This window comes from Eptatretus burgeri, chromosome 15, assembly GCF_056783735.1.
Source record: "Eptatretus burgeri isolate ZD-2024b chromosome 15, Ebu_testis_v1, whole genome shotgun sequence".
In the NCBI taxonomy this organism is placed as follows: Eukaryota; Metazoa; Chordata; class Myxini; order Myxiniformes; family Myxinidae; genus Eptatretus; species Eptatretus burgeri.
Window position 1 is genome coordinate 4,989,101 of NC_140975.1, and position 25,000 is coordinate 5,014,100.

The 25,000-nt window shown below is 44.9% G+C and overlaps 1 protein-coding gene and 1 long non-coding RNA gene across 3 annotated transcripts in view; one reads left to right on the forward strand and one right to left on the reverse strand.

Annotated features, from left to right (window-relative positions):
* Positions 1-25,000, forward strand: part of LOC147011365 (uncharacterized) — a 121,882-nt gene that overhangs the window by 74,195 nt on the left and 22,687 nt on the right. The window lies entirely within an intron of this gene.
* The window catches only part of LOC147011366 (CNK3/IPCEF1 fusion protein-like), a 69,957-nt gene continuing 53,460 nt past the window's right edge, over positions 8,504-25,000 (reverse strand). The window contains exons 15-25 of one of the 2 annotated variants that reach the window (XM_085857532.1): positions 24,103-24,151; positions 22,377-22,418; positions 20,935-20,983; positions 18,955-19,121; positions 15,352-15,425; positions 15,128-15,199; positions 14,745-14,806; positions 14,098-14,171; positions 13,293-13,557; positions 9,873-10,039; positions 8,504-9,409 (exon numbers count right to left, since the gene is read on the reverse strand). In XM_085857532.1, the coding sequence (XP_085713658.1) occupies positions 9,197-9,409; positions 9,873-10,039; positions 13,293-13,557; positions 14,098-14,171; positions 14,745-14,806; positions 15,128-15,199; positions 15,352-15,425; positions 18,955-19,121; positions 20,935-20,983; positions 22,377-22,418; positions 24,103-24,151 (1,234 nt within the window). In that variant the 3' untranslated portion in view covers positions 8,504-9,196. Of the gene's footprint in view, positions 9,410-9,872; positions 10,040-13,292; positions 13,558-14,097; positions 14,172-14,744; positions 14,807-15,127; positions 15,200-15,351; positions 15,426-18,954; positions 19,122-20,928; positions 20,984-22,376; positions 22,419-24,102; positions 24,152-25,000 lie in introns of both variants that reach the window. The other variant, XM_085857531.1, reaches the window with a different exon arrangement.

Consider the following 25,000-nt stretch of genomic DNA (forward strand, 5'->3'; position numbering starts at 1 on the left):
CACCCACCATTATCTCGCCCCAATCCGGTCTCCGAACCTCAGAGAGAGCTGCAATCCCGATGTCCAAACGCTTGATCTCAGATGATAACAGAGACAGGTGATCATCCTCTCTTAGGGATAGGACATTCCAGGCACCCACCCGAAGGGACCACCTCAGGTTAACCCAAGGAGACCGCCGTCTGGTGGACGACACCTCAGCACCACTCCGACACACTCTCCCGCAATCTGACCCAGGGATGTTACCCCGTGGTTTCCCTCCTATCAAAGATTGGGGGTCCCGAAGGCTTTGCCCCAATCCCGTCATCCGGTGAGCTGCCCTGCGAAGGGAAGCTGCACAGGAGGAACTCCCACGGAGTGGGTTTTCATATTTTTTTGCGTTTTTGCGTTTTGCGGAATGAAGGGTTTTACGGTGGCCGGAGTGCAAATCCTGCCACCAACCTCCTAATAAGAAGTAACCCAACTGCAGGAGGACGTCCACAGACACAGTTGGGCACTAGATATGGATGGCCGTTGGCTCACAAGGAGCTCCTCCGCCCTTTGACAGGTTTTGTTTTTAATCCTGCTGAGTGTCCATATCCAAACACCCTCCTCACCAGAAAACCTGGTGGGGGAGACGGTTTAGTCGCCGACAACCCGACCATGGAACAGGTTAGTACAGGTTTACATGGTACCTGTAGCAGGTCACAGATCGAACCTGACCTGACAGTATGTAATATATATATATATATATATATATATATATATATATATATATATATATATATATATATATATATATATATATATATTTATATATATGTATATATGTTAATATGTATATATGAACCCAAACTTAGCAAAAAGGCTTGGGCAAAGACGTTATTATTTTTATTGTATGAAATATATATATATATATATATATATATATATATATATATATATATATATATATATATATATATATATATATATATATATATATATATATATATATTTCATACAATAAAAATAATAACGTCTTTGCCCAATCCTTTTTGCAAAGTATGTTACATAAAAGTAAGGGAATAAAAGTGTGTTTTAAGCCGAGATTTAAAAACTTATAGAATCTGATGTTTTCAGGTGATCTGGGAGCTTATTCCACAGGTGGGGTGAAAACCAAGCAAAAGTCCCACCCCCCCCCCCCCCAGTGCGAAGCTGCATCCTGGGCACAGATAGAAGACTGTCGGTGCTAGACCTAAGGGTGCGTGTCGACGTGTGATGACCAAGTAAACTGTAAATATGTGGGGCTGGTGCCATGGGAGATCTGAAAAACCAGAAGTAAAATTTTAAACTCGATTCAATATTTACCAGCAACTGGTGCAAGGAAGCGAGCACAGGAGTGGTGCCGCACCGTGATTAAAACCGTGCCGCACTCCACTGAACATTTTGCAGCTTTTGAAGGGATTTGTCAGGTAGACCAACAAAGAATGAGTTACAGTAATCAAACCTGGAAGAGATAAATGCATGCATGAGCTTCTCCATATCAGCGACCTTTAAGTGAGATCTCGATCTGGCAATGTTTCTGAGGTGGAAAAATGAAGTTTGACGCACTTGATATGGGCTTCAAAAGGCAGAAATGGATTGAATGTAACACCTAGATTAGTGAACAAGGAGGAAAGTGGAATAACTTGTCCAATTTTTTTGTCTGTTGAGGAGTACCAATAAGTATAGCCTCAGTCTTGCTTCGATTGAGTTGCAGGAAGTTAGAATCCATCCATGCCCTTACCTCGTCCAAACAGTTGTTCACCCGGGAAATTACAAGATGGCTATCGTGTAAGGTTTGCAAGCGGACCTGAGCGTCATCAGTATAACAATGGAAACTGATGCCATGCTTCCTGAATATGTGACCAAGGGGGAACAGGTAAATTATAAATAAAATGGTCCCAAAACTGACCCCTGTGGAATGCCAAATGTAACAGGACAGATGTTGTATTGAGATTTACCCCCCATCATCATCATCATCATCATCATCATCATCATCATCATAAAAAACATCATCATCATCATCGTTGTTTTATGGCCGTTTCCATGCTTGCATGTGCAAACCCAGGGTGACAAATTCATTTCTGAGGGAAAGGTAGAAAGAAAACCACTGTAAGGCTGTAACAGAGAGACCTACACGGTCATGAAGGCACTGTAGTAGGATTTTATGATCCACGGTGCCAAAAGCCACACTCAGATTGAGCAATATGAGGACGTTAGTTGAGCCCGAATCTGTAACCTTAAGGTCATTGATCACCTTAACTAGGGCAGTTTCTGTAATGTGTGCCAGGTCTGAAACCAGATTGAAATACCTCATAAAACTGTTTAGAATTCAGATGAGACTGCAACTGAACGGCTGATGGCATTAGTCTTGAGAAGGACTTGGTGTGAGCCAACTCTTCTGGCGGCAAATGTGTCATGAAAAAAATTAAATTCAAATCAAATGGAAGACCACATCAGTGCAGTCCTGCACTGGAATAATCAGAAGGAACCCAAACAAGCAAAAAGCAAAGATGAAGTCATCAAGAGGAACCTGGATAGGACTCGGGTTTCAGCTGCTGCTCCTCCACCCTCAAACCCATCGAGGTGCAGACAAGTGAGCCTTATCCCCCCAAAAAATAAAAATAAGAAAGAACACAGATTCAAAAACTAAATAAATCTGACTGCCAGACCATGCGTCCGAACAGGTTGAAATTTAAAACATACATTCCCCATCAATAATAGATCATAATCTTGAAGTTTCATGTCAATTGATGCAGCGGTTCAAGAGAGAATTAAAAAAATATTTTCCTTCAATCCACTAAGGCTGCTAAACCATATGACCTATCAATTTTTCATGAACACCCTGGTATCCTCAACACTTGGGGAACGTGTGTGTGAAGTTTCCCCTCGATCTGTCCAGCCGCTCTGGAAAAGATGATTTTTTATAGGTTTTAGGGAAATCCAATATGGCTGCCAAACCATGTGACCTATGACATCATAGGTGGGGAACTTTTTGTTCCTCATGGATGGGCGGCCATACCTGTAAAGTTTCTCCTCGATCGTTTCCGCTGTTTCAGAGAAGAAGATTGTTGATGTTTTTTTGTTTTAAATATGGCTGCCGAACCGTATGACCGATGATGTCGTAAAATTTTTCTGTTGACCAGTTTATCCCTAAATGACCCTCAAAAATTTTCATACTGATCGGATGTAGCGTTCTACGTATGCAATTATGACGTCATGGCGAAGGCAAATATGACATCATTTAAAAAAAATAAAATCACACCTTCCTCATGAGGAGTACTTCACATGTGCCAAGTTTCAATTGTTTTCCATGGAGAGGTTTCGGAGAAACAGAGGTCCAATGTTCTCCTGTTTTTTTCCAACATGGCTACCACACCACGTGACCTATGACATCATAATTATTAAAACATTCGAAATGAGTAGTCGCACCTTTGGCAAAAATTTCGTGTCAATCCTACAAGCGGTTGCAAAGAAAAGGTAATAACAAAATGCACGTACACACGTATACATGTATGGAATGATGACTTAACGGCACTTTTTGCTTCGCAAGTGCAGGCAAAGAAGGTAGATTGAAATGGGGTTGTTATTGGAAAGGACCTCATGGTCAAGATGGCGTCATTTTAAGAAGGGGGGTAATTGCTGCAAGTTGACGGAGGGATAGCACTACATCAGTTGTAAATGATTTATTGACTACTAGCAAATACCACCCGTCGCTTCGCTGACAGGAATACTAAGGTGGCGGGTGGGGGGAAGAGAGAGGGGGAGGGGGAGCGAGGAAAATCAAGGATGGGTGGGAGAGCAAGAAAGGGGGGTGAGGAAGGAGAGGAAATCGTGGAGGGGTGGGGGAAGGGAAGGCAGCATATGAGGGAAGGGGAAGGGAAGGGAAGGCAGCATGAGAGGAGGGGAAGGGAAGGCAGCATGAGGAGAGGGGAAGGGAAGGCAGCATGAGGGGAAGGGAAGTCAGTATGAGGGGAAGGGAACACAGTGTGGGGGGAGGGAAGGGAAGGCAGTGTGAGGGGAAGGGAAGAGAGTGTGAGGGGAATGGGAGGGAAGGTAGCATGAGGGGAAGGGAAGGCATCATGAGGGGAGGGGAAGGGAAGGCAGCATGAGGGGAAGGGAAGGCAGTATGAGGGGAAGGGAAGGCAGTAAGAGGGGAAGGGAAGGCAGCATAAGGGGAGGGGAAGGGAAGGCAGCATGAGGGGAGGGGAAGGGAAGGCAGCCTGAGGGAAAGGGAAGACAGCATGAGGGGAAGGGAAGGCAGCATGAGGGGAAGGGAAGGCAGCATGAGGGGAAGGGAAGGCAGCATGAGGGGAAGAGAAAGCAGCATGGGGGGGAGGGAAAGCAGCATGGGGGGAGGGGACGGCAGTGTGAGGGGAGGGGAAGGGAAGGCAGCATGAGGGGAGGGGAAGTGAAGGCAGTGTGAGGGGAGGGTCCATCCGGAGATAACCACCGTCAGGACACGTCAAGGCATTGTTGGGCAGGCTGAACAAAATGGTGAATGAAAACTCCAGCGAAGGAAAGCGAGGTGACCAAGGATGTGCCTTGATGAAGGATGTAATTAAACAAGGCCGTTAATTGTCTTCAAAAGGGGTGTTTAATTAACGCAAACACCCAGTTTTCATTCATGCACCACTGTTGAGTTCCCTTCATATGCATGCAAAGTTTCACGCCACTAGGTTTCATGGTTTTAGAGTTATGGAGGAGACACACTGACACACACTGACAGTGATATGTAAAGATATTGGTGACAATCGAGGAAATGCCAGATAAACATGATTTCAGTTGAGTTGTTGGAATAGAATCGAGTGAGCTGCTAGAACATTTCATCTTTATGACCATGACAGGTAAGTAAAGCAGTTGGAGTAACCTCAGCCAGGACGCTTAGGGATGGCCCAGTGAGGAGGGTTAAGCTATTATTAGTGGACCTGGTTTGCTGTGTGATTCGGCAATTTTTTTTCGAAAAAAAATATAAAAAAAATCTAAAAACGGTTACAATCTGCAGTTATGGGTACAAATGGGGAGGAATCTGAGGGCTTCAGGAGATGGTTTATGGGAGAGAAAAGATGCCTAGGGTTGTTGTCGCCACAATCTATCAGGGTGGCAGAGAAGGTATACTAATATGTACAAAAATTAATTATATTCGACCGCAACTGCTTAGCTTCTATGGCTCTGCTTCGCTACAACTGCTCCACACCATGTACCGCCCCACACTGCTCCACACCGACACACACCCCACCCTGCACAGCACCTCACACTGTGTACCGCTCCATTGCATGCGCAGACCGGCACTTGAGAGTGCTAGTTAACCACTCTTGAGGTCTCGTCTCATTACATCATCATCATCATCATCATCATGATCATGAAACCACAACACAATTTAGTGTCCATGTTTGGTCGATACATTTGGTCATTAGTAATCCAATCTCAACCAAACTTGGCAGGGGGGGGGGCTAAGGGTCCGTCATAACTCGTAAAACAAAGGTTGGAGCTACTTGGTTTCCCTCCCGCCCCCAAGGGGATCCGAAGAGGTGGTTCCATAGTTGACGCAAATTCTCCGTAAATGTGTGCCGTGTAGCTGCGCTCCCGGTGGGAGAGCATATGACGACAGGTTTTCCATCTCAATTTTAATTGGACATTTTCACACTTTGTTTCCAGTCTATTGTGTTGCTTTTGTCTCGAATGCAAAATATCCCGAGGAATTCCCATGTCTTATTTGCTTTTTCCATCTTGGAAAAATGTTATCAGCTTGGAGCATCATTTGAGACATACAGCCCCTGTTCTCACCACTCACTCACCTAATTGGATTTTTTGCAAATTTCACCGTTGTTTCTGTTCCTTATTTGCTTATACTTAGATCTATTCCTTCATATTCTGGAGGAGGAGGACATTGGGACCATACTCTGTGCAGAGCGTTGGTGCTGCTTCAGCAGTCTCCTTGGCTATTGAGTACAATCCTGGACGGGTCGCCACTCCGACACAGGATACCAAGCAAGCTGGCACTCATTTTGCCGACCTCGGAAGGATGACAGGCCGAGTTAACCCCACCTGGTATTAATTTAACAGCTGAGCGGGATTTGAACTCAGGACCCTTGGATCCAAAACCCGCCACCCTAACCATTAAGCCAACACCAGGCATATTCTGGACTGTATACAAAATATAAATAATTCCTACCACCCCCACATCACCCAGAAAAGGCAGCACAAGCTGCCATAAATTGTTCAGAACCCGAAATTTTATGGGGCCCACCTAAGGGCCCTGGACCCCACACCATATTGGCTTCACTCTTCGAACTCGCATGTCCCTCCGACTCCACCGCCCATTTTCAATAACGATTGATGCCCTAGGTGATGTCATGCCCTAGGCACCACGTAACGGTTATTAATATTTTCTGTTCGTCCCAATAAACTGACACATTAAAACAACTTTGTCGATTCAGAAACGTCTCGTCCAATTACAGTTAACTTAACTGTAAATAACCCCAAACAGACCTGTCGGTATAGAAAAAGTGAAGTGAAACACCTGGTAATGATAGCAAATTAAGCACATTGGTGCTGATGAGATGGTGTTCTCAGTGTGCACATGGATTGAGTTTGTTCACCACAATGGATGCTTCATACCACCGGTACGACTTCGACAGCTCAGGAGGGTTACGAGTTCCTTCTATACTCTCCAAACCTTGTACTACACCTTATAGCGTTCTGCAGACAACCATGAGAGAGAGCATGTCCTTTAACTTCACAACGACAATTAATTATTACCTTCGCCACCGAAGGTGGACTGGACGGAGGGTATGTTTTCACCCCTGTTTGGCTGCGGAGCAGGATATCAAAAAGTTGTGGACGGATGTGGACGAAACTTGGTGGACAGACAGGTTGGGTGTGTGACGAGGATGAATTGATTAAATTTTGGTGAAGATCCAAATCTGAATCTAGATACGAGAATTATTTAATTTTTAAAGTGATTCTTCACCATTGAGAGATTGGACCAAAAAAGATAGAGCACAATATCTCAAAAAGTTGTAGACCGACTCGGACGAAACTTGATCGACAGGTTGGGTGGATGACGAGGAAGAATTGATTCAATTTTGGATGAAAGATCCAGATCTGATAATTTTTTTAAGCGATTCCTCGCCGTTGAGAGACAGGGCTAAACTACTACTGTACATCGCATGATATCTTAAAAAGTTGTGGACGGATTCGGACAAAAGTTGGTGCATGAGTTGGTTAGATGACAAGAACAAGCTGATTCGACTTTGGTTCAGGTAAGTGGATCCGGCCTATCAGTGGGATACAAAACGTAAACTTTTAAACCTGGTGGAAGTATGCACTCTATGGAGTGACGTTGCAGTCATTATTATTGGGTCGCTGAAATAGGTGACCCTTATTGTCAGTAATTCTGTCTGTTTGTTCGTTTGTCATCAGCATAATTGGTAGTAAACGTGGGCGGATTTTGACCAAACTCGGGTGGTAGGTACATCTTATGACCGAGTGCTTTGGAAATTGTGATGGTTGCTAGGGACGCTTTGGTTCCCTAGCAACAACCGAAAAACCTTCACAATCGGCACCGTTCACGCGAAATCAATTCCGAAAGCCATTATCCCATGTAGGGTTATGAAATTTGGCACGAATGATCTACAGCTGATGCTCTATCAAGTATATTCCGGTTTTTGTGATATATGGAATACTTTACCCGCAGCGCCCCCTACAATTAGGGTATGCGCGAAAATTGGCGAAAATTGAAGGCCCCCTAGCGACCAGGTGAGTGCATCGATACGAATGAAACTTTGCAGGTTCATGGTACTCAATGAGTACTACAACTTTGCCTCAGGACATATTGACCGATTTCGCTTAGGTCAGGGGTCAAAGGTCAATTAGTGCAAAAATCGATAATATGCGAGAGCTGGAGGTGCCTTCGCGCCAAATGCTACTCCTCCTAGGGTTATGGTCGGATGGTCATGAAAATTCACACTAATCGTCTGGAATACATTGTGCACAAACGATCGAGCTGGATTTTCGATTTAGATCTTTGTTCATCCACAGCACCCCCTCGAACTTTGGGGATTTCCGATTTCAAACCGCATTTTCGGTACTTTTCATTCAAATGGACACCGAGTAGTTATCAGTAGATGGAACTGGATGAGATTTGATATGCATAATCTTAAGGTGATTCCCTATCCGCTATATGACATCCATTTTGCTCTATATCTTATAGTTTCCATGCTCGGTGACCCATCGCCGCCTACCGGCTTGTTATTATTATTATTATTGAACACAAATTGCATCGGAATTCAATTACTAATCATCCCCCTGGTTGCATCATCGAGCCTCCCTATCATTCAAGGACAGAGCACTTGGTGCTGCAATGCCTGGCCTGCAAATCGGCGGTTTAGAGTTCGGTTGGGAATTAAACCTACATGAAACGGCTCACAGGTTTAAGTAAACATGTCGCGGGTGCCTCATGTCGGACGTTTTCCTGTAAATGTAAAACAAACAAGTTAAATTAGAAACAGTAGTTTTATACAGGAAATTGCTCATCTTCAGTGCAGTCAAGTATTACATAGTGTTAACCAGACAATTGAGACAAGAAGGTAAATTAAACAATCGGTATCGACCAGAGTAGAAAAATTGTATCCGAGCTAATCATGTGCAGTGACGTCATCCCCGAAGCAGTCTCCCAGCTCTACACCTCATATGAACACACACACACACACACACACACACACACACACACACACACACACACACACACACACACACACACACACACACACACACACACACACGTTTGGTCTTTTCGAGGAGTCCGCACCGCCATGCCACGCATTCGTTCGGTCGGCATATGGACCCCTCGCACAAAAGCGACGAGTCGGTTTCACCGGATCCTGAGAGCCCTGGTGGTCATTTGGCTGCACACCTGGGTTAACAGGTGGTCAAAACTACAATGTGAATTTCCGCAAAGAAAAGAAAAAATTCTTCGAGAATTAAGGACACGAGACAACTACGCAGCATCATCTCATATGACTGCCGAGGGAAATGTCTTACTAAAACGGGTGCTCGAGCTCAGGATACACCGACTATTTGCCTAAAATATAATATGTCGCGCTGCCATAAAGACCCTCAAGAAAGAAGAAGTGTAATTGAAATTCATCGTCCTTTACTTTGCAATGTTCTGCTCCTTCGGCGCAAGGAAGTCCTACAGATTGGTCTGAAAACTCGACACATCATCGTTCGAAGAGGCGTCGTCCTCGACGTCTTTGTAACACCCACTTTGCCCGTCCGTGAGGTTCGGCAACCAGACATCCGGCACCAGCTCCTTGTGTTGCCATTTCCATCTGCGGAACTTGTCAGCGGTCGGCGGATCCACAACCAACAGGCGATCGATGGCTTGAAGTTCAGACTCTCGTGCCTAGTACGGACAGGGAGTGCAGGTAAAAGGAGGGTAGGTACAAGTAAGTGTTCCGACACGACACCCAAAACCTTCAGGGGTGGCTACTTCCCTGGGTTTATTAAACATCGTGAAAAATTTTGCAAAGACAACCAAATCTAGAGTGTAACTTACACAAGGTGAACCATGACGTTAACCGACATGTCCTGCAGGATGTGGAGAAGCAGGTGGCGAGAAGGTAGCCTGAGTGAGCGCGCAGGTAACTGACTGTTGTTTAATTGTTTTGTGCAGTGAATGTTGGGCTTATAGTCTGTTTGTGCATTCTCCTCCATGTGCACAAGGATACACAAGAAAGATGGATGCAGGAAGAGGCCATTTGGCCCATCAAATCTGTGCTACATCTGCACCACATTGATTCAATCTCACGAAGTACAAGCTTCGCTCTCCGATTTCAGACACTCGGTTTAACGGAATTCTGTCTCACCTTGAGCGTGCGCTGCAGGGCTTGCAGGTGCTGCAGCCGTGTAGATACCTGGGGGTCTTTGCAGCGCCTCTGCATGAACGATTGGCGGATCACTCCGTGTGGTGTGAGCCGCGCGTCCACGAGGGAGCGGTACACCCGCTCAAAGTCATCCACGACGGGCACATCATCTGCACACGATCGCAAGACCAACAAGGACATCAGAGCTTGGGCATCTTGTCTGAAGTTAAAACAAATCAAGAAGTGAAATGCTTTCGGGACACAACAACAGGTAACCATAAAGAAAAGTACATGGGGACGTCTGTGTATTTTTACATGTACAAATAAATGAGGGCAAACCTCCACGTTGAAGTTGTACATCCACATTCCATGTTTAATTAATATAAATACAACTGAACCTAAACCTTCTGGAAAGGTTTGTTTGGCCAGAGTACCATGAGACTGGAAAACTCTGATAGAGAGGTCATTACCTCTCACACTATATGATGGGACAGGGGGTTTAATGGGATGTTTGGATGGCCTAGACTAGAGGGACACACACTCACCTGTGAACCGTCTCGCCTAGGTTTGAATCCTGACCCAGCTACAAACTGTCATCCTGGTGTCTCGTGTATGCCTGGTGTTGGGTTCATGGTTAGAGTGGTGGGCTGGGGATCCCAGGATCCTGAGTTCAAATCCCACTCGGCTGTTGAATTAACACTAGGTGGGGTTGACTCTGCCTGTCATCCTTCCGAGGTCGGCAAAATGAGTGCCAGCTTGCTGGTATCCTGTGCCGGAGTGGCGACCCGTCGAAGGATTGTGCCCAACAGCCAAGGATACCGCTTAGGCAGCAGCAACCCTCTGCACAGAGTATTGTCACAATGGATGGATGGATGCATGGTGTCTCATAGGCAGGGTGTGGCATCAAAATGTGTGTTCCGTTCCTCGGATATACATTCAACAGGCGTCCCGTCTTCCTGCAATCATGGATGGACGCTAAAGATCCCACGGTGGGTGTCCTTCGCTGAAAGTAGGCGAGCTATCGCTGGCACCCTGAGCAAATTCCAAATTCCTTCTCTAAGGCCTAAGTCACATTTGCTCTACGGCGAGGATACGGTGGCCATACGCCCTCTAAATTGACATAAACGTGCGGCGGCCACAGAGTTTCTGAGGTGGCCTCAGGGTGGCCCTACGCCGTATGGCTATATTTTACAGGCCGTAAGGTCGCCGTGGAATTATAACGTGGAGTTATAACTTTTTTCATTTCTACGTTCGCCGGAACAATTCGACAAGCCGAAACAAAAGAAATGGTAAAAAAAAAAAAAATTACCCATTCGTGACCGTCCGTCTGGCCGCACGTTCACCTTAGCCCCCCCCCCCCTGCGGTCACCTTGCGGACACCTTGAGGCTACCTTGCGTCTGCCTTGAAAATTCTATGGCCGCCGCAGGGCCCCCTTAAGGTCACCGTGCGACATCAAATCAAAGACCGTACGGCAACCCCACGTTTTCGGTCTCCACAATTTCTAAGACCTAGGCCTAAGTCACATTTGCTCTACGGCGAGGATACGGCAGCCGTACGCCCTCTGAATTGACAGAAACGTGCGGCGGCCGCAGAGTTTCTGAGGTGGCCTCAGGGTGGCCCTACGCCGTATGGCTATCTTTTCCAGGCCGTAGGGGTCGCCGTGGAATTATAACGCAGAGTTATAACTTTTTTCATTTCTACGTTCGCCGTAGCAATTCGACAAGCCGAAAAAAAAAAACTGGTAAAAAAAAAATATAAAAATTAACCCATTCGTTACCGTCCGTCTGGCCGCACGTTCGCTTTAGGGCCCCCCTGCGGTCCCCCTGCGGTCGCCTTGCGGGCACCTTGCGTCTGCCTTAAAAATTATATGGCCGCCGCAGGAATGCCCTAAGGTCACCGTGCGACATCAAATCAAAGACCGTACGGCAACCCCACGTTTTCGGTCTCCACAATCTCTAAATACGCCGTGCAGCTCCCCGAAAAATAAAAATATATGTGACTGCTACATTGTGTGACCGTGGAAATACTGCGGCCGCCGTATAATTGCTTGTGACCGTAGATTTTGGAGACCCCACGGCCGCCGTGGCGAATGTGACCTAGGCCTAACCGACAGAGTGTGTTGCATCAACGGCACAAGTGTGCCCTCAGCCAATGATGTGATTCACAGCCTTGTGGTGGGTGTGAAAGAAGACGATGTGACATTCAAGAAATGGTGTGCTTAATGGTGCAGCGCCCCCTGCCGGTATGTACGAGGATGTCAATCAGGTGCAAAGGTGCAGGAAATTCTCACAGTGCATCTTCTTCTTCCTATGGGGCAATAAATCCAACACCATTCACTGTATAAACATGAATACGATTCGATAAACTCATGCCCCAAGAGCTGCAGCCCAAATCACGACACCACCAACCACTTGCCAGTTTCTCAATGTTTTTTGTCGCTGATCGAGATGCTGATCCGAGGCAAGTTTCCAATGCGAGGAGCAAAGCAACAAACTTTCTGTGCAATAAGAAATGCATCATGGGAGACATATCAAACTGGCATGAACAGCTCTTCAGCCTCTCTCCTGGAACGGTGCCTACCTGAGGGTCGTCTACGGCCAGTCTTGGCTCAAAGAACACCTTACTAACCTCCTGCGCCACGGACTTGCTTTATCGGCGCTCTCGACGGCTTTCCATCCATCTGCCACCTTGTCAACCGCACGGCTCTTGGAGCTCTCCTTCCGTCCTCTTGTTTGTCCGTACACCCTTCTTGGCTGCTCTTCAGAACCAAGCACCGGTTCAGACCTAATTAAACCCACATTGTTTGGACCTCCCGCAGTGGTGCTCCGGCCCAACCTGCTGCGGTGCTCCTGAGCATCTGTTTCCGAGCTCTTTGTGATCCCCTTCCGAGCGGTCTGCGAACTTTGCCGATGCGTGCAGGTTGGCACCTGGTGGGCAGAGGAGCGGCGGGCACGTATACGGCTCGGCACAGGTGTTGCTCTCATCACCCGCTCGAGCTACCATAACGGTACCACATGGGCCCGACCATCACAATCCCGAACACACCAGTGGTACTGTCGGTAATTCTCACCACACGTGCGTTAAGTTGATACCTTGCATTCTCTTTGGAACACCGTGTATGTGTATGTGGTGTGAACGTACAATGGTTGTTAATGATTCGTCTAAAACAGCCAAGAAACTGTGTGGAAAAAGTAAAACAGTGCAATCAAGGCAAGAGGTAATTAAAACAAACAAACAACAACACCAACAACAACAACGACAAAATATTTAGCCCTAAATTAACCACAAACATTACGTGAATGAGTAAATTAATGCCTCTTTATAATGGCAATAAATTGTTTCGTGAAAGATCAATTATGATGTAGTCGTCGTGGATTACAGACAAGGGAAATGGGAGGTTTTGACTGCAGTGACAGCAGTACCTGCGACGTCCCCAGTAGGATGTGCTTCAGGTGGGACGGTGCCGGGCGACGATGTCCCAGACCCGTCTGCAGAAGGCTGCATGGTTTCCATGTTTGTCGGTGTGTCACCAAGACCAAAGATGCTTTGCCAGGATCGGCGCAGACGTCCGGGCATCTCCAAGGACAGTCCGCCTGCCAAGCGCTGCGGCTTCGAAGCCGAAGGTTCCAGGTGAGACAGGTGATCAGGTTCCTGGACAGTTTCTTGCGATTGAGAGATGGAAGGCAGCTGGAGGGTCGCAAGAGGAGATAAAACAAACAATAGGACTGAAACGTAGGTCCTGAAAATGTACAAAAAGGTTCACAATTGACTCTCTTCCTTGGAGCTATGACGTCATCGCTATGGTTGCACCTGCAAGTCGAGCGAAGATGCACAAACACCACCGCAAGGTGAAATGTTGAAACAATCCATAAAAACAATGTTCCACTTGTCGTCAGGTTTATGTGCCAGCATCGTTCGGTTACCTTCATTAACTTATCTCCATCAAACCCACGACTAATGACACGCACGATCGTTATGGCATGACCCGGCGTGTGCGCGTTGCATTTAAACTCCAAAGATGTTCCGTCAAGGCACAGCCCGACAGGTAAATACAGGTTCATCCTGGTGAATGCACCTGTAATCTGTTAACCCCAGGCTTAAACAAAAACAACAACAAAAAAGTGAGGAAACAAGCATGAGCAACGTGTGGTGGCTGCGAGATGGTAGGGCCGGGATGATGGCCAGAGCGTTACATCACGATGGAACGAGGGCAGGTGATGGTCTTACCGAGGGAGCTCGTAATATCGGCTTTGTGTGCATTCGATTGTCGTCATCTTCATCGTCACTCTCACTGATGTTTGCTAGGAAAGGTGAACAGAACATGAAAAGTGTCGTCATGAGCAAGTAAACCAAAGCAGAGATTAAGAGTCACCGACATATGATGCATGGGTGATGGTCATGGCGGTAGAGGGGGCAGGGGGAAAGGAGGGCTGGGTTTGAAAAAGAAGGAAGGGTTGAGGAGCAAAGGGAACCAACCGACCAAGGGGTGGAGGTTAGGGGGTTTAAAATCTAATTTTAGCTTCATTAATATATTACAATGTGTGTGTGTCCTTTAGTTATGAGTGAATAAACGAGTAAATACTGCTTGTAAATGAGAACAAAAAAAACATAAAACATCACGTGACTGACCACGTGATTGAGTATGCAAGTGAAGATGGGACACGACATGCACACAAGTACATTTTCCTTCAGTTTACCCAGTTATTCCATCGCTAGTCAAAGTCCTCCTGCAGCAAATGAACTCGAGTAACACTCATCTTACAAGCATCGACCGCAACAGTTTAAGGGCCTCTTCGATATAATTCATCAGAGGTTTCTTTGGTTAAATAATAACCCTGTTAACCACAAGGTAACCAATCTACTTGCAATCTCACCATCTGAATTCCTGTCGTCCGTTTTATGGCTCACTGCTACCTGCTTCAGCTGCTCAATCCACCTGTAAGCACGGACAGTACGAGCAAATACCAGTAAGTGCAAGGTCTCCAGGTGTCTCGGGAAACAAAGTGCTCAATTGCAGTTTTACAAACGTGTACAGTAAACTTCCTCAACCCTCATGACCCGTGTCACAAACCACAGGTTCAAAATGATGAAGCGAATCGTAAACCTGAACGTTGTAATACGAAATGGCAAGTCACGTAGTCGTGAGTTCAGTGACGTGCCAGGTGCCATTTTGCATGATAACGTTGAGGTGCAATGACTCCAAACATCGAGGAGGTGAACTCCAAAATTCCCCGATTGACGAAGCGACTGTTCTCACCGTTCCATCTCGGCTGAGTTTTCAGCAGCAAAGTATACAGGTTTCTGGTTGGGGTGACACGCCTTAAAAGCACTGCAGAAGAGGAAAGGTGTGTAAACAACCACTGCCACCACGACGACGTGAAAGCACAAACTCACGTGGACATGTACAATCTCCAAATGGGAAACTTTACGTCCTGAACAAACAATTCGGTTTGTAATCAGAAATGCCATCAAATCGCTTACTGCTTCTTCTTGCACTCGCTGGCTTTCTGAATGTCAAACTCAGGTAAGTTGATGATGCCTTTTGCTCTTATGTCCTGCACAGGTGATACGGTGGGGGGGGGGGGTGTGATGCACAACATGATGCGCAATCAATGCCATTGGACGCGTCATATCGCTTTCACATCGACTTGTGATAACTGAGAGCCGCACCACACCAACTCCCACCTCCAAAAAAAATAAATAAATAAATCACAATTCCATCCCACATGAACAATCACAGAACCACAAAGAAAAATAAAAAGGACTGTGCCGGAGGGAAGAGGGGGTAGTGCCCAGAGGTAGGGCGGTAGGACAGTGGGTAAGCTGTCTCAGAGCCACCCATGCTATGAAAGGGATCTTCAGAGCCTTTGAGCAACGTTCGGGTCTACACCGTGGTTGTAAAAGGAAACACCAACCGGTGAGCTTGTACTCACACCTTATTGATGATCACAGGTCAGAATATTTTTGAAGAATTTTTTTTTTTATTACTTTACAACTGACGGTAAATAGCGAGGGAGAGAGAGGGAGTTCTTGGGGGGGAAGTTGGAGATGCCACACTCACTCCGAGGAATTTCTCTCGGAATGTGAAGCAAACAAGTGGATACATCACAATGAAGGAATGCCAAAGAATGAGATTGACAAGATTGGGGGAAAAAAAAAAACAAGAGCTACCAAGAAAACCTTCACATGAATTCCACTGTTGAAATCAAAGAAGACACTCGTGAGGGGAGAAAGAACACACACAATATAAAAGATCAACGAGGAAACATCTCAACATGCAAAGCCCGTCCACGTCCGCCTTGTACTGAAACTAAACTTGACGAAAACGACGATTAAAAACAATTGGACATTTTATGACTCTCGCCGGAAGAGAGGAGATTGTGATTGGGTCCGTTTGTTACTTGCAAAATCGAAGATTTTCCAACTATATTGGTTTGTCGATTTAGTGATTCTGTCTGTCTGTCTGTCTGTCTGTCGTCTCCAGGTCACAATTTTCAACCTTTACGATCTTCACGAGGTCACTGAATTAAACCAGCCAATTATTTTTGAGGTCAACATAGACCAAAAGGTCAACATAGTCCCTCGGTCAACGACTTAGGTGGGATTTCTAAAATCTTCAATTTTCATCCGATTCACTTGAAATTTGAACAGGATTTATATTTCAGGTCACTGAATTCAACCACCAATTATTTTTGAGGTCAAATTTGTTTTATGGATTTTGCAAGTATCGTGCTCTGTACGACATCTTCTTCTTCTTTGTTTGTTTGTGTCTGACTGTCCAAAACTTTCATGTTTTTATTCGCAACCGCTTGTCGGATCGAGACGAAATTTTCATCATCGGTATGCCGACTCGTGTGGAATGATTTAAGGATAATTATCAACGTGAAACCACAAATTATTTTCGAGAAGTGATGGGGAATACATGTTTAAAATTTCAACCTGATTGGATACATGGTCTGGCAGGCAGATTTATTGATTAAAAAAAAAAAAAAATCTCGGTTCCTTTTTAAATTTAATTTTATTAATAAGGCTCACTTGGCTGTGCCTGGATGGGTTTGAGAGTAGAGGAGAAGCAGCTGAAATGTGAATCCTATCCAGGTTCCTCCTGATGACTTCATCCTTGCTTTAAGCTTCTTTGGGTTCCTTCCGATTCCTCCAATGCAGGACTTGTACCTATTTGGTCTTCCATTTGATTTGAATTGAATTGATTTAAATCCCATTTCAGATTGAACTGAATAATGACGATTTATTTCAAAACGTCATGGGTCAGGGTCAGGTGTCCAATCAAAGTTGGGTTGCATCAAAGAGGGACGTCTTGGTATCCGGTCATCACTGCCAGCAGTTATAAAGTGGCAGTTCTAGTTATGTCTCATTAATTAGATAACATTAGATAATAATTAGATAACATTAGATAATTAGATAATAAATTAGATAATCTCATTAATTAGATAACATACCAGTACACAAACACCGCACAAATCACGTTCTGGCGATGGTCTGCGAACTATGATTGCTCTTTCTCGTTCATTATTGTTCTCCATATGCCCATAAGAGACGTTTGTTGAAGATTTGATGACAAAAGCTCAATTGGTAAAAAAAAAAATTATGGCCTGGACAGACACACACACGCTTGCAGAACCTCGTCTTCTGCTGCCCCGAGGGGGGGGGGGGAGGGGGGTGTAACTAAGAAATGAGTAAGCTCAAAAGCTCTGCAAAATACAAGTGAATAAATAAACCGTATATAAAGTCATCAGAAGGGAAGCGAATACAAGAAGAAGTGAAATAAAGAAATAAAGACAGCAGTGAAACACACTGTTCACACGACACTATCTGTGATGGAAAGGTCACGGCTCCACATAAGCCAAAACTCTCTCCTGCCAGCATTAAGACCCAAGAAGGTAGGCACAGAGAGCCAGAGGTACAGATATGACAACGAAAAGGAGGTACGGATGAAAAGCCGGTTCTTCACGCCTCGAGTTGAACGAACACTCGACAATGCAGCATGAACACAACACAAAAAAGGGAAGTGAACATGACGACAGAGCAGCAGCAAGTCCCCTTAAACATATTGTTTGCGGTTAAAGCACAATTCAACCCAGGGCTTCGACGAAAGTCCATGAATTGAAAAATACCTCTCTTTTATTTTCCCTGAAATTTTGCTTTCAACATCATTTTATTTTAAGCAATATTGAACAATAAAGATCATGAACTCATATCCACTGTTTATTGCCATTGGGATATCGGGAGAGTTGAGATTTTGTGAGAATGTGACATCACAGTGCCGGTACAGAAGGCAACATGCCGGAGTGTTAGGCGTGTGGCCGTGTCAATGAGAGCGCGTGGAAAGTGCAGTAAAAGCCGTCTCCTGAACCCAAATACAGATAAATATTCAGAGAAGAGAGAGGTCGCAAAGAAGTGGCTTCACAATGTAGGAACTGGTCAAAGTGTTGACAAGTTTTCTTATCGAAGGCACAAAATAGTTTGCGAAGACCACTTTGAGCCTCGGAGTTTTCAAACGGAGCAACAAAGACAAGCCGAGCAGAAAAATCCATTGTTGTGGTGAGGCGTGTCCCGGTGTGGCGGCTCAGTATCAGTCCAACGGTGCTGTGATGCCACTTCCACAAGCACTTCTGCCGGTGTATGGCCTTACTTGTATAGTATCTCTCAGAACCGGAACTTTTTGTTGAAATTTCAGTTTTACTGAGCACAATGCCAAAAATATTTTGTGTGCGTTTGGATGGAATATATTTTAAACATTTGATTTCCAGCAAGTCGGTATTTATTGCTGGGGTCTAATCGCACATTAATAAGTGCCAAGTCTGCCGGACAGGTCCTGAAACTTCTCTGGGTGTGTGAATGGCCAGCAGAATAATATGCAAATCAAGGCGACTGGCTGCCCGATGAGTTCATTAAAATAATGTTTTTAATGCACCACTGAAGAGCATTGATGCTAATGAACCCAAAGGACGTGTAACCACGTACATGAGAGGCCATTTTATATCCAGAAGAGCAAAAGCAACAAGCATATCACACAGGAGTAACACAATTAAGAGTATGGAATGGTCGATTCGAGATCATAGTTACCTGCCGATCGCTGTACCAGTAGAGGTCAGACTTCTTTAACACAAACCAGTTGTGCTTCCATGATGAGGTGAAGAGGGACCGATTTTGTTTCTTCTTCATTAAATAGCCCTCACAGTCCCCGAGGCCAAGGTCTTTGCACGATATCCGCCTTCGGCTCATTTGCGTAGCTGCGTGAGATTACCAATGCACTGTACAAAGTATCATGGGCTATGTGAGAATATCCATGCACTGTACAAAGCAAAATGAGCTGCATGAGAATATCCGTGCACTGTACAAAGTATCATGGGCTCCATGAGAATATCCGTGCACTGTACAAAGCAAAATGGGTGACGTGATAATATCCCTGCAAAGAACAAAGCACAATGGGCTGCGTGGGAATATCCATGTACTGTAGAAAGCACAATGGGCTATGTGAGAATATCAATACACTGTACAAAGTATCATGGGCTACATGAGAATATCCGTGCACTGTACAAAGCATAATGGGCGACGTGATAATATCCCTGCCCAGAACAAAGCACAATGGGCTGCGTGGGAATATCCATGTACTGTAGAAAGCACAATGGGCTACATGAGAATATCCGTGCACTGTACAAAGTATCATGGGCTACATGAGAATATCCGTGCACTGTACAAAGCAAAATGGGCTGCGTGAGAATATCAATGCACTACACAAAGCACAATGGGCTACGTGAGAATATCCGTGCACTGTGCAAAGCACAATGGGCTACATGAGAATATCAATACACTGTACAAAGCACAATGGGTTACGTGAGAATGTCAATACACTGTACAAAGCACAATGGGCTACGTGAGAATGTCCATACACTGTACAAAGCACAATGGGCTACGTGAGAATATCAATACACTGTACAAAGCACAATGGGTTACGTGAGAATGTCAATACACTGTACAAAGCACAATGGGCTATGTGAGAATGTCCATACACTGTACAAAGCACAATGGGCTACGTGAGAATATCCATCCACTGTACAAAGCACAATGGGCTACGTGAGAATGTCCATACACTGTACAAAGCACAATGGGCTACGTGAGAATGTCCATACACTGTACAAAGCACAATGGGCTACGTGAGAATATCCATACCCTGTACAAAGCACAATGGGCTACGTGAGAATGTCCATACACTGTACAAAGCACAATGGGCTACGTGAGAATGTCAATACACTGTACAAAGCACAAAGGGCTACGTGAGAATGTCCATACACTGTACAAAGCACAATGGGCTACGTGAGAATGTCAATACACTGTACAAAGCACAATGGGCTACGTGAGAATGTCCATACACTGAACAAAGCACAATGGGCTACGTGAGAATGTCAATACACTGTACAAAGCACAACGGGCTTCGTGAGAATATCCATCCACTGTACAAAGCACAATGGGCTACGTGAGAATGTCAATACACTGTACAAAGCACAATGGGCTACGTGAGAATGTCAATACACTGAACAAAGCACAATGGGCTTCGTGAGAATATCAATACACTGTACAAAGCACAACGGGCTTCATGAGAATATCCATGTACTGTACAAAGCACAACGGGCTTCATGAGAATATCCATGCACTGTACAAAGCACAACGGGCTTCATGAGAATATCCATGCACTGTACAAAGCACAACACACATCACACTTTCATGAACTGTCCATTCTGAGGTATAACTGACCTATGAAGCTCAATGCGTGATTGCAAGAACAAACAGGTCACATGATTGGTCGTGTATTGATGTCTGAGTGCAATTCATCGGGTGTATCAGGCAGGGAGCTTCACCGTGTAATCTCTAAACCTGACATATGCCCTATCCTAGAACGTATTACATGTGGGTCTATAATGGGATGCGATCGACATGAGAATACCATATTATGGTAATCAGGACAACAAAAATGACAAATGTACTGTTCTACGTAGATATGATCCACAGACAACTTAACATATTCGTGGCCAGCCTTACCTTTACCTTTACCTTTACACTTGGCATTATTTCGCATTTGGACTGGATTCCCATTCTGTGAAAAGCAAGAACAAACAACAGATTAATAGAAGCACCCACTCCCTATGGGAGCGGCCAGCAGGGTTATGATGTTATTCTTATTCAAATGTGTAATTTAAAAAAAAACATCTCACTGTGTAATTCAAAGCACCCCACTGCACTGGAAAACGTGGGGACAGGAATATTGTACTGTAAAGGGTGAAGATGTGTAATACCCTTCCCCACCTAGAGGGGCCGCGACACGATACATGTTTACTTCGACAATTTGTTCCACCCACCCCCAAGACCATTGGTAGAGATAAAACACTCCTTTTCATTAATTGGGATCATGCTGATCCTATGTAGCAAGTCTGGATTTAATCTGTCCAGAACTGTAGGGGAAGTAGCGTGCCAAACAGACATACACTGGTCCGTGAATTATAGTAAGGATACACTAATACACTAATATACCACATACACTAATAAAGGCCCATCTATGCAAAAATGACAGAAGATTTGATAATACCACTCCCACACACCATTTACATACAGGCCTGACCCAACTCTTGCCCCCCTTCCCCTTTCCTACATTTTCATCCAATAATAATAAGAGAATGTGTGTGCATGTATATATCTGTGAGTGTGTGTGTGTGTGTCTGTATATATTTGTGTGTGCATGTGTCTGTATATATTTGTGTGTGCATGTGTCTGTATATATTTGTGTGTGTGTGCGGTCATAAAGAATAACAACATTCTCTTTGCTATGATATATATATATATATATTATTCTTCCTCTTCCTCTCTCTCTCTTCCTCTCTCTCTCTCTTCCTCTTCCTCTTCCTCTCTTTCTCTTCCTCTCTCTCTCTCTCTCTCTCTCACCCCTCCTTGCACCACCTCCTTCCCGGAATGTATAGTGTGGTGAGGCGTCACTCTCCCTCATTCCTAGCTGCCCCCTTCCTCGCCCCACCCCACAATTTTGCTACATAACTAACTGTAACCTTAACTACGCTAACCCTAACCCGAAAATTTGCCAATGGCATGTTTGAAACATGAAGAAATTGAAAAAGTTTTACCAAAAGTGCTAATTATTATGCATAAATTATATTATTTGTTAATTATTATGCATGAAGTGAATTACAATAAGAACTAAACTTACCGTAAGTTCGGGGAAGTTATGTATCGAAAAAGCGCCCTTGGTAGTTTGGAGGGAGACATAAAACAAAGCTGACCCCAGTGTTTTATCGTCACAAACAATATTTATACAAAAAAAAAATTGAAGGAATAACTATGTGCCCCAATGAGGTCCAGGCCCAGGGGTAGTTATCCTGCCTGTCTTCCACTCTCGGCACCCATGCACCTCTACAGTGACATGAACATAACGTGACACATCAAAATTGTATTATACACAACCATCTGCAACTGGTTCTCACCTCGCTGCGCATATTGGAGGTAATGTGTTCTTCTATGTTCACCTGGAAGAACAGGAAAGGTGACAGGCATCTAGCACTGACACAACAAAAAAATAAGTTTCCTAATGACATTCCATGAGTGAAATAAATCAGATTTATGACATTTGCATTCACAAATAATCCACGAGTCCATACTAGTCACCGGAGTTTCAGCAAAAGTACCCAAAGGCATGTGACACCTCACCACAACCGCTGCAATCAGTCCCACTACATTATTCACCTTCATCTCCATGTCCACCTTATTATAACAAATTTATTTGAGTAAATGTTTGTCATTAACAGCTTGGGAATGACAATTCCATAACAAACCTCACAGTCTTTGCCCTATTGCTCAGGAAAAAATCTTCAAACTAACCCACCTATCTATTTCCGTGGTGAGATGCTGGAAGAGGTTCAAGTCCATTGAAGTGAGGCCTCGTCATGAGCCAAAACCACACAAAAAAGCTGGTTTCCAAAGCCAGCAACAGACTAGGCATCCTCCATCGATCAGTCTTTCCTTTAAAAATCTGAGCTACTCACAGTCTACAAGGCCTTTGGCCATAGCCCAATGGAGTACTGCTCTCCCCTATGAGCTAGTACCCCAGCATCCCATCCATCTCTCCTGGATTCTGTTGAATCTGAAGCTTTGAACATTATTGGACTCTCCTGTGAAGAGGTCAAAGCCCTGTTGCTCTCACATTGCAGACAGGGCAGTGCCCTCTGTTTTATACCATTTCTCTTCTGTTCTTCCTCTCTCCGCTTTCTCAATCCTCTGACCAATACTGGTTCCTCCAGAATTGAAATGTTGTTCTCGTAACCCCATCCTGAATAAAGTTCCAAGATCAGGCTTACTACAGACTTCAACCATTTCATTCCTCCCCCCCCCCCCCCCGTGTTTGTGGAACTGCCTTCTTTGCCTGTTAAACCCCACTTCTTTCCAGAGCTTCACATTTATAGTCCACCACCAGCTCATGCTGTCCTCCATCCCGATCCATTACTTTTGAATTTCTATTCATCTTAATCCCACCTCCATAAACCCAATAATCTTTCTTGGAGGTTACCGTGTCACTCATCTCCTCGGCTCAATCTCCTCTTTTCCTCATTCTGTTGCTTGTGATTGTTACATCTACCTGTTGTTCCACTGCCCCCCATCCATCCATCCATCTATTGGGACCACACTCTGTACAGTTTTGGTGCTGGCTCAGCAGTCTCCTTGGTTATTGGGCACAATCCTGGACGGGTCGCCACTCCGACGCAGGATACCAGCAAGGTGGCACTCATTTTGCTGACCTCGAAAGGATGACAGACAGCGTCAACCCCACCTAGTATCAATTCAACAGCCAAGCGGGATTTGAACTCAGGATCCGAGGATCCTGAGCTCACCACTCTAACCAGTAAGCCAACACCAGGCATCCATTGCTCCACTCACTGTCAGTGTGTTGTCCTTTTGCCCTCTCGAACATCATATTTCCATGAGCCTCGACTTTGTATTGAGCAAGAAGAAAAAGGGAAACACTTTAAAGGGGAAGGGGAACATCACAATGCTGGATGAATATTTTCAAAGGGTAACCACACAAGCATTTGTTAACATTGTGACATTTCTTCTTTCCCACAAGTCATTTCCTGCTGGAGGTTTTGGGGCTTTGGTGTTGGTAAACTCGATCTGGCATTCAAATGGTGTGTGGACAAAAAAATACACAAGACGTACCTTTCTATGTGGTTTCATTCCCTCATTTGGCACCACATCTTCCACGGTTCTGTTGTCAAGGAAAGTGGGGAAAACCATTCGACGATTACCAAAACAGTGATAAAAGTTGCATTTCTCGAACATGAGAGAGGTGTGTGGGGGGAATTGAAAGAATGAAGGAAGTTCGTGAAAGAGACAGGGGCCTACACGTGGCAGGTGAAAGCACCTGCAAGATAGGAAACTTGAAGGAAACACAGCACTTCAAGCAACAGAATGGCCACGGCAAATATAAGTCAATGTCATGTCATATCCTGGAGGTGGAGTCTTGCAACTAATCAAGGAAGAGCAATTAAAGAGGCCCTGGCCCCTCTTTTAGATCAGGTTCGAGGGTGTGCGACTCTTAGCAGATGCTAACCATTTGCTTTCTGTGTCATGGAACCCATAGCGGAATCACTATCAGATAACAATGTCAAGCATTTGGCAACACAAGCTTCAGCTGGCACTGAGAGAGAGGCTTGTAGACTTATCACAACGGCCTATTTATTCATCAACATGTGCCAAAAATGGTTCCGTGACACAGAACGGCAAACATTTTGAAATACGCATTGTGCACCGTCCTGATATCAAACTGACACAATCGGAGATTGCACCGAGAAGGTCAAACAAACATCGTCCTGAGATTGAGTCGCCGATGGACAACCAAGACGTTGGACTGAAATGACAGATGAGAGTTGAGACCTCGTCAAGCCTCTGACTTCACAGCAAGGTACCCAGTTGTACTCTGTTATTATTGATTTAAAACCGTTACCCTCTCTGTTATTATTTATTTAAACCATTTCCCCCACTGTTGTTATTTATTTAAAACAAATGCCCCATCTGCTATTATATACAGTATTCAAAACCATAATTGCCCCCTCTT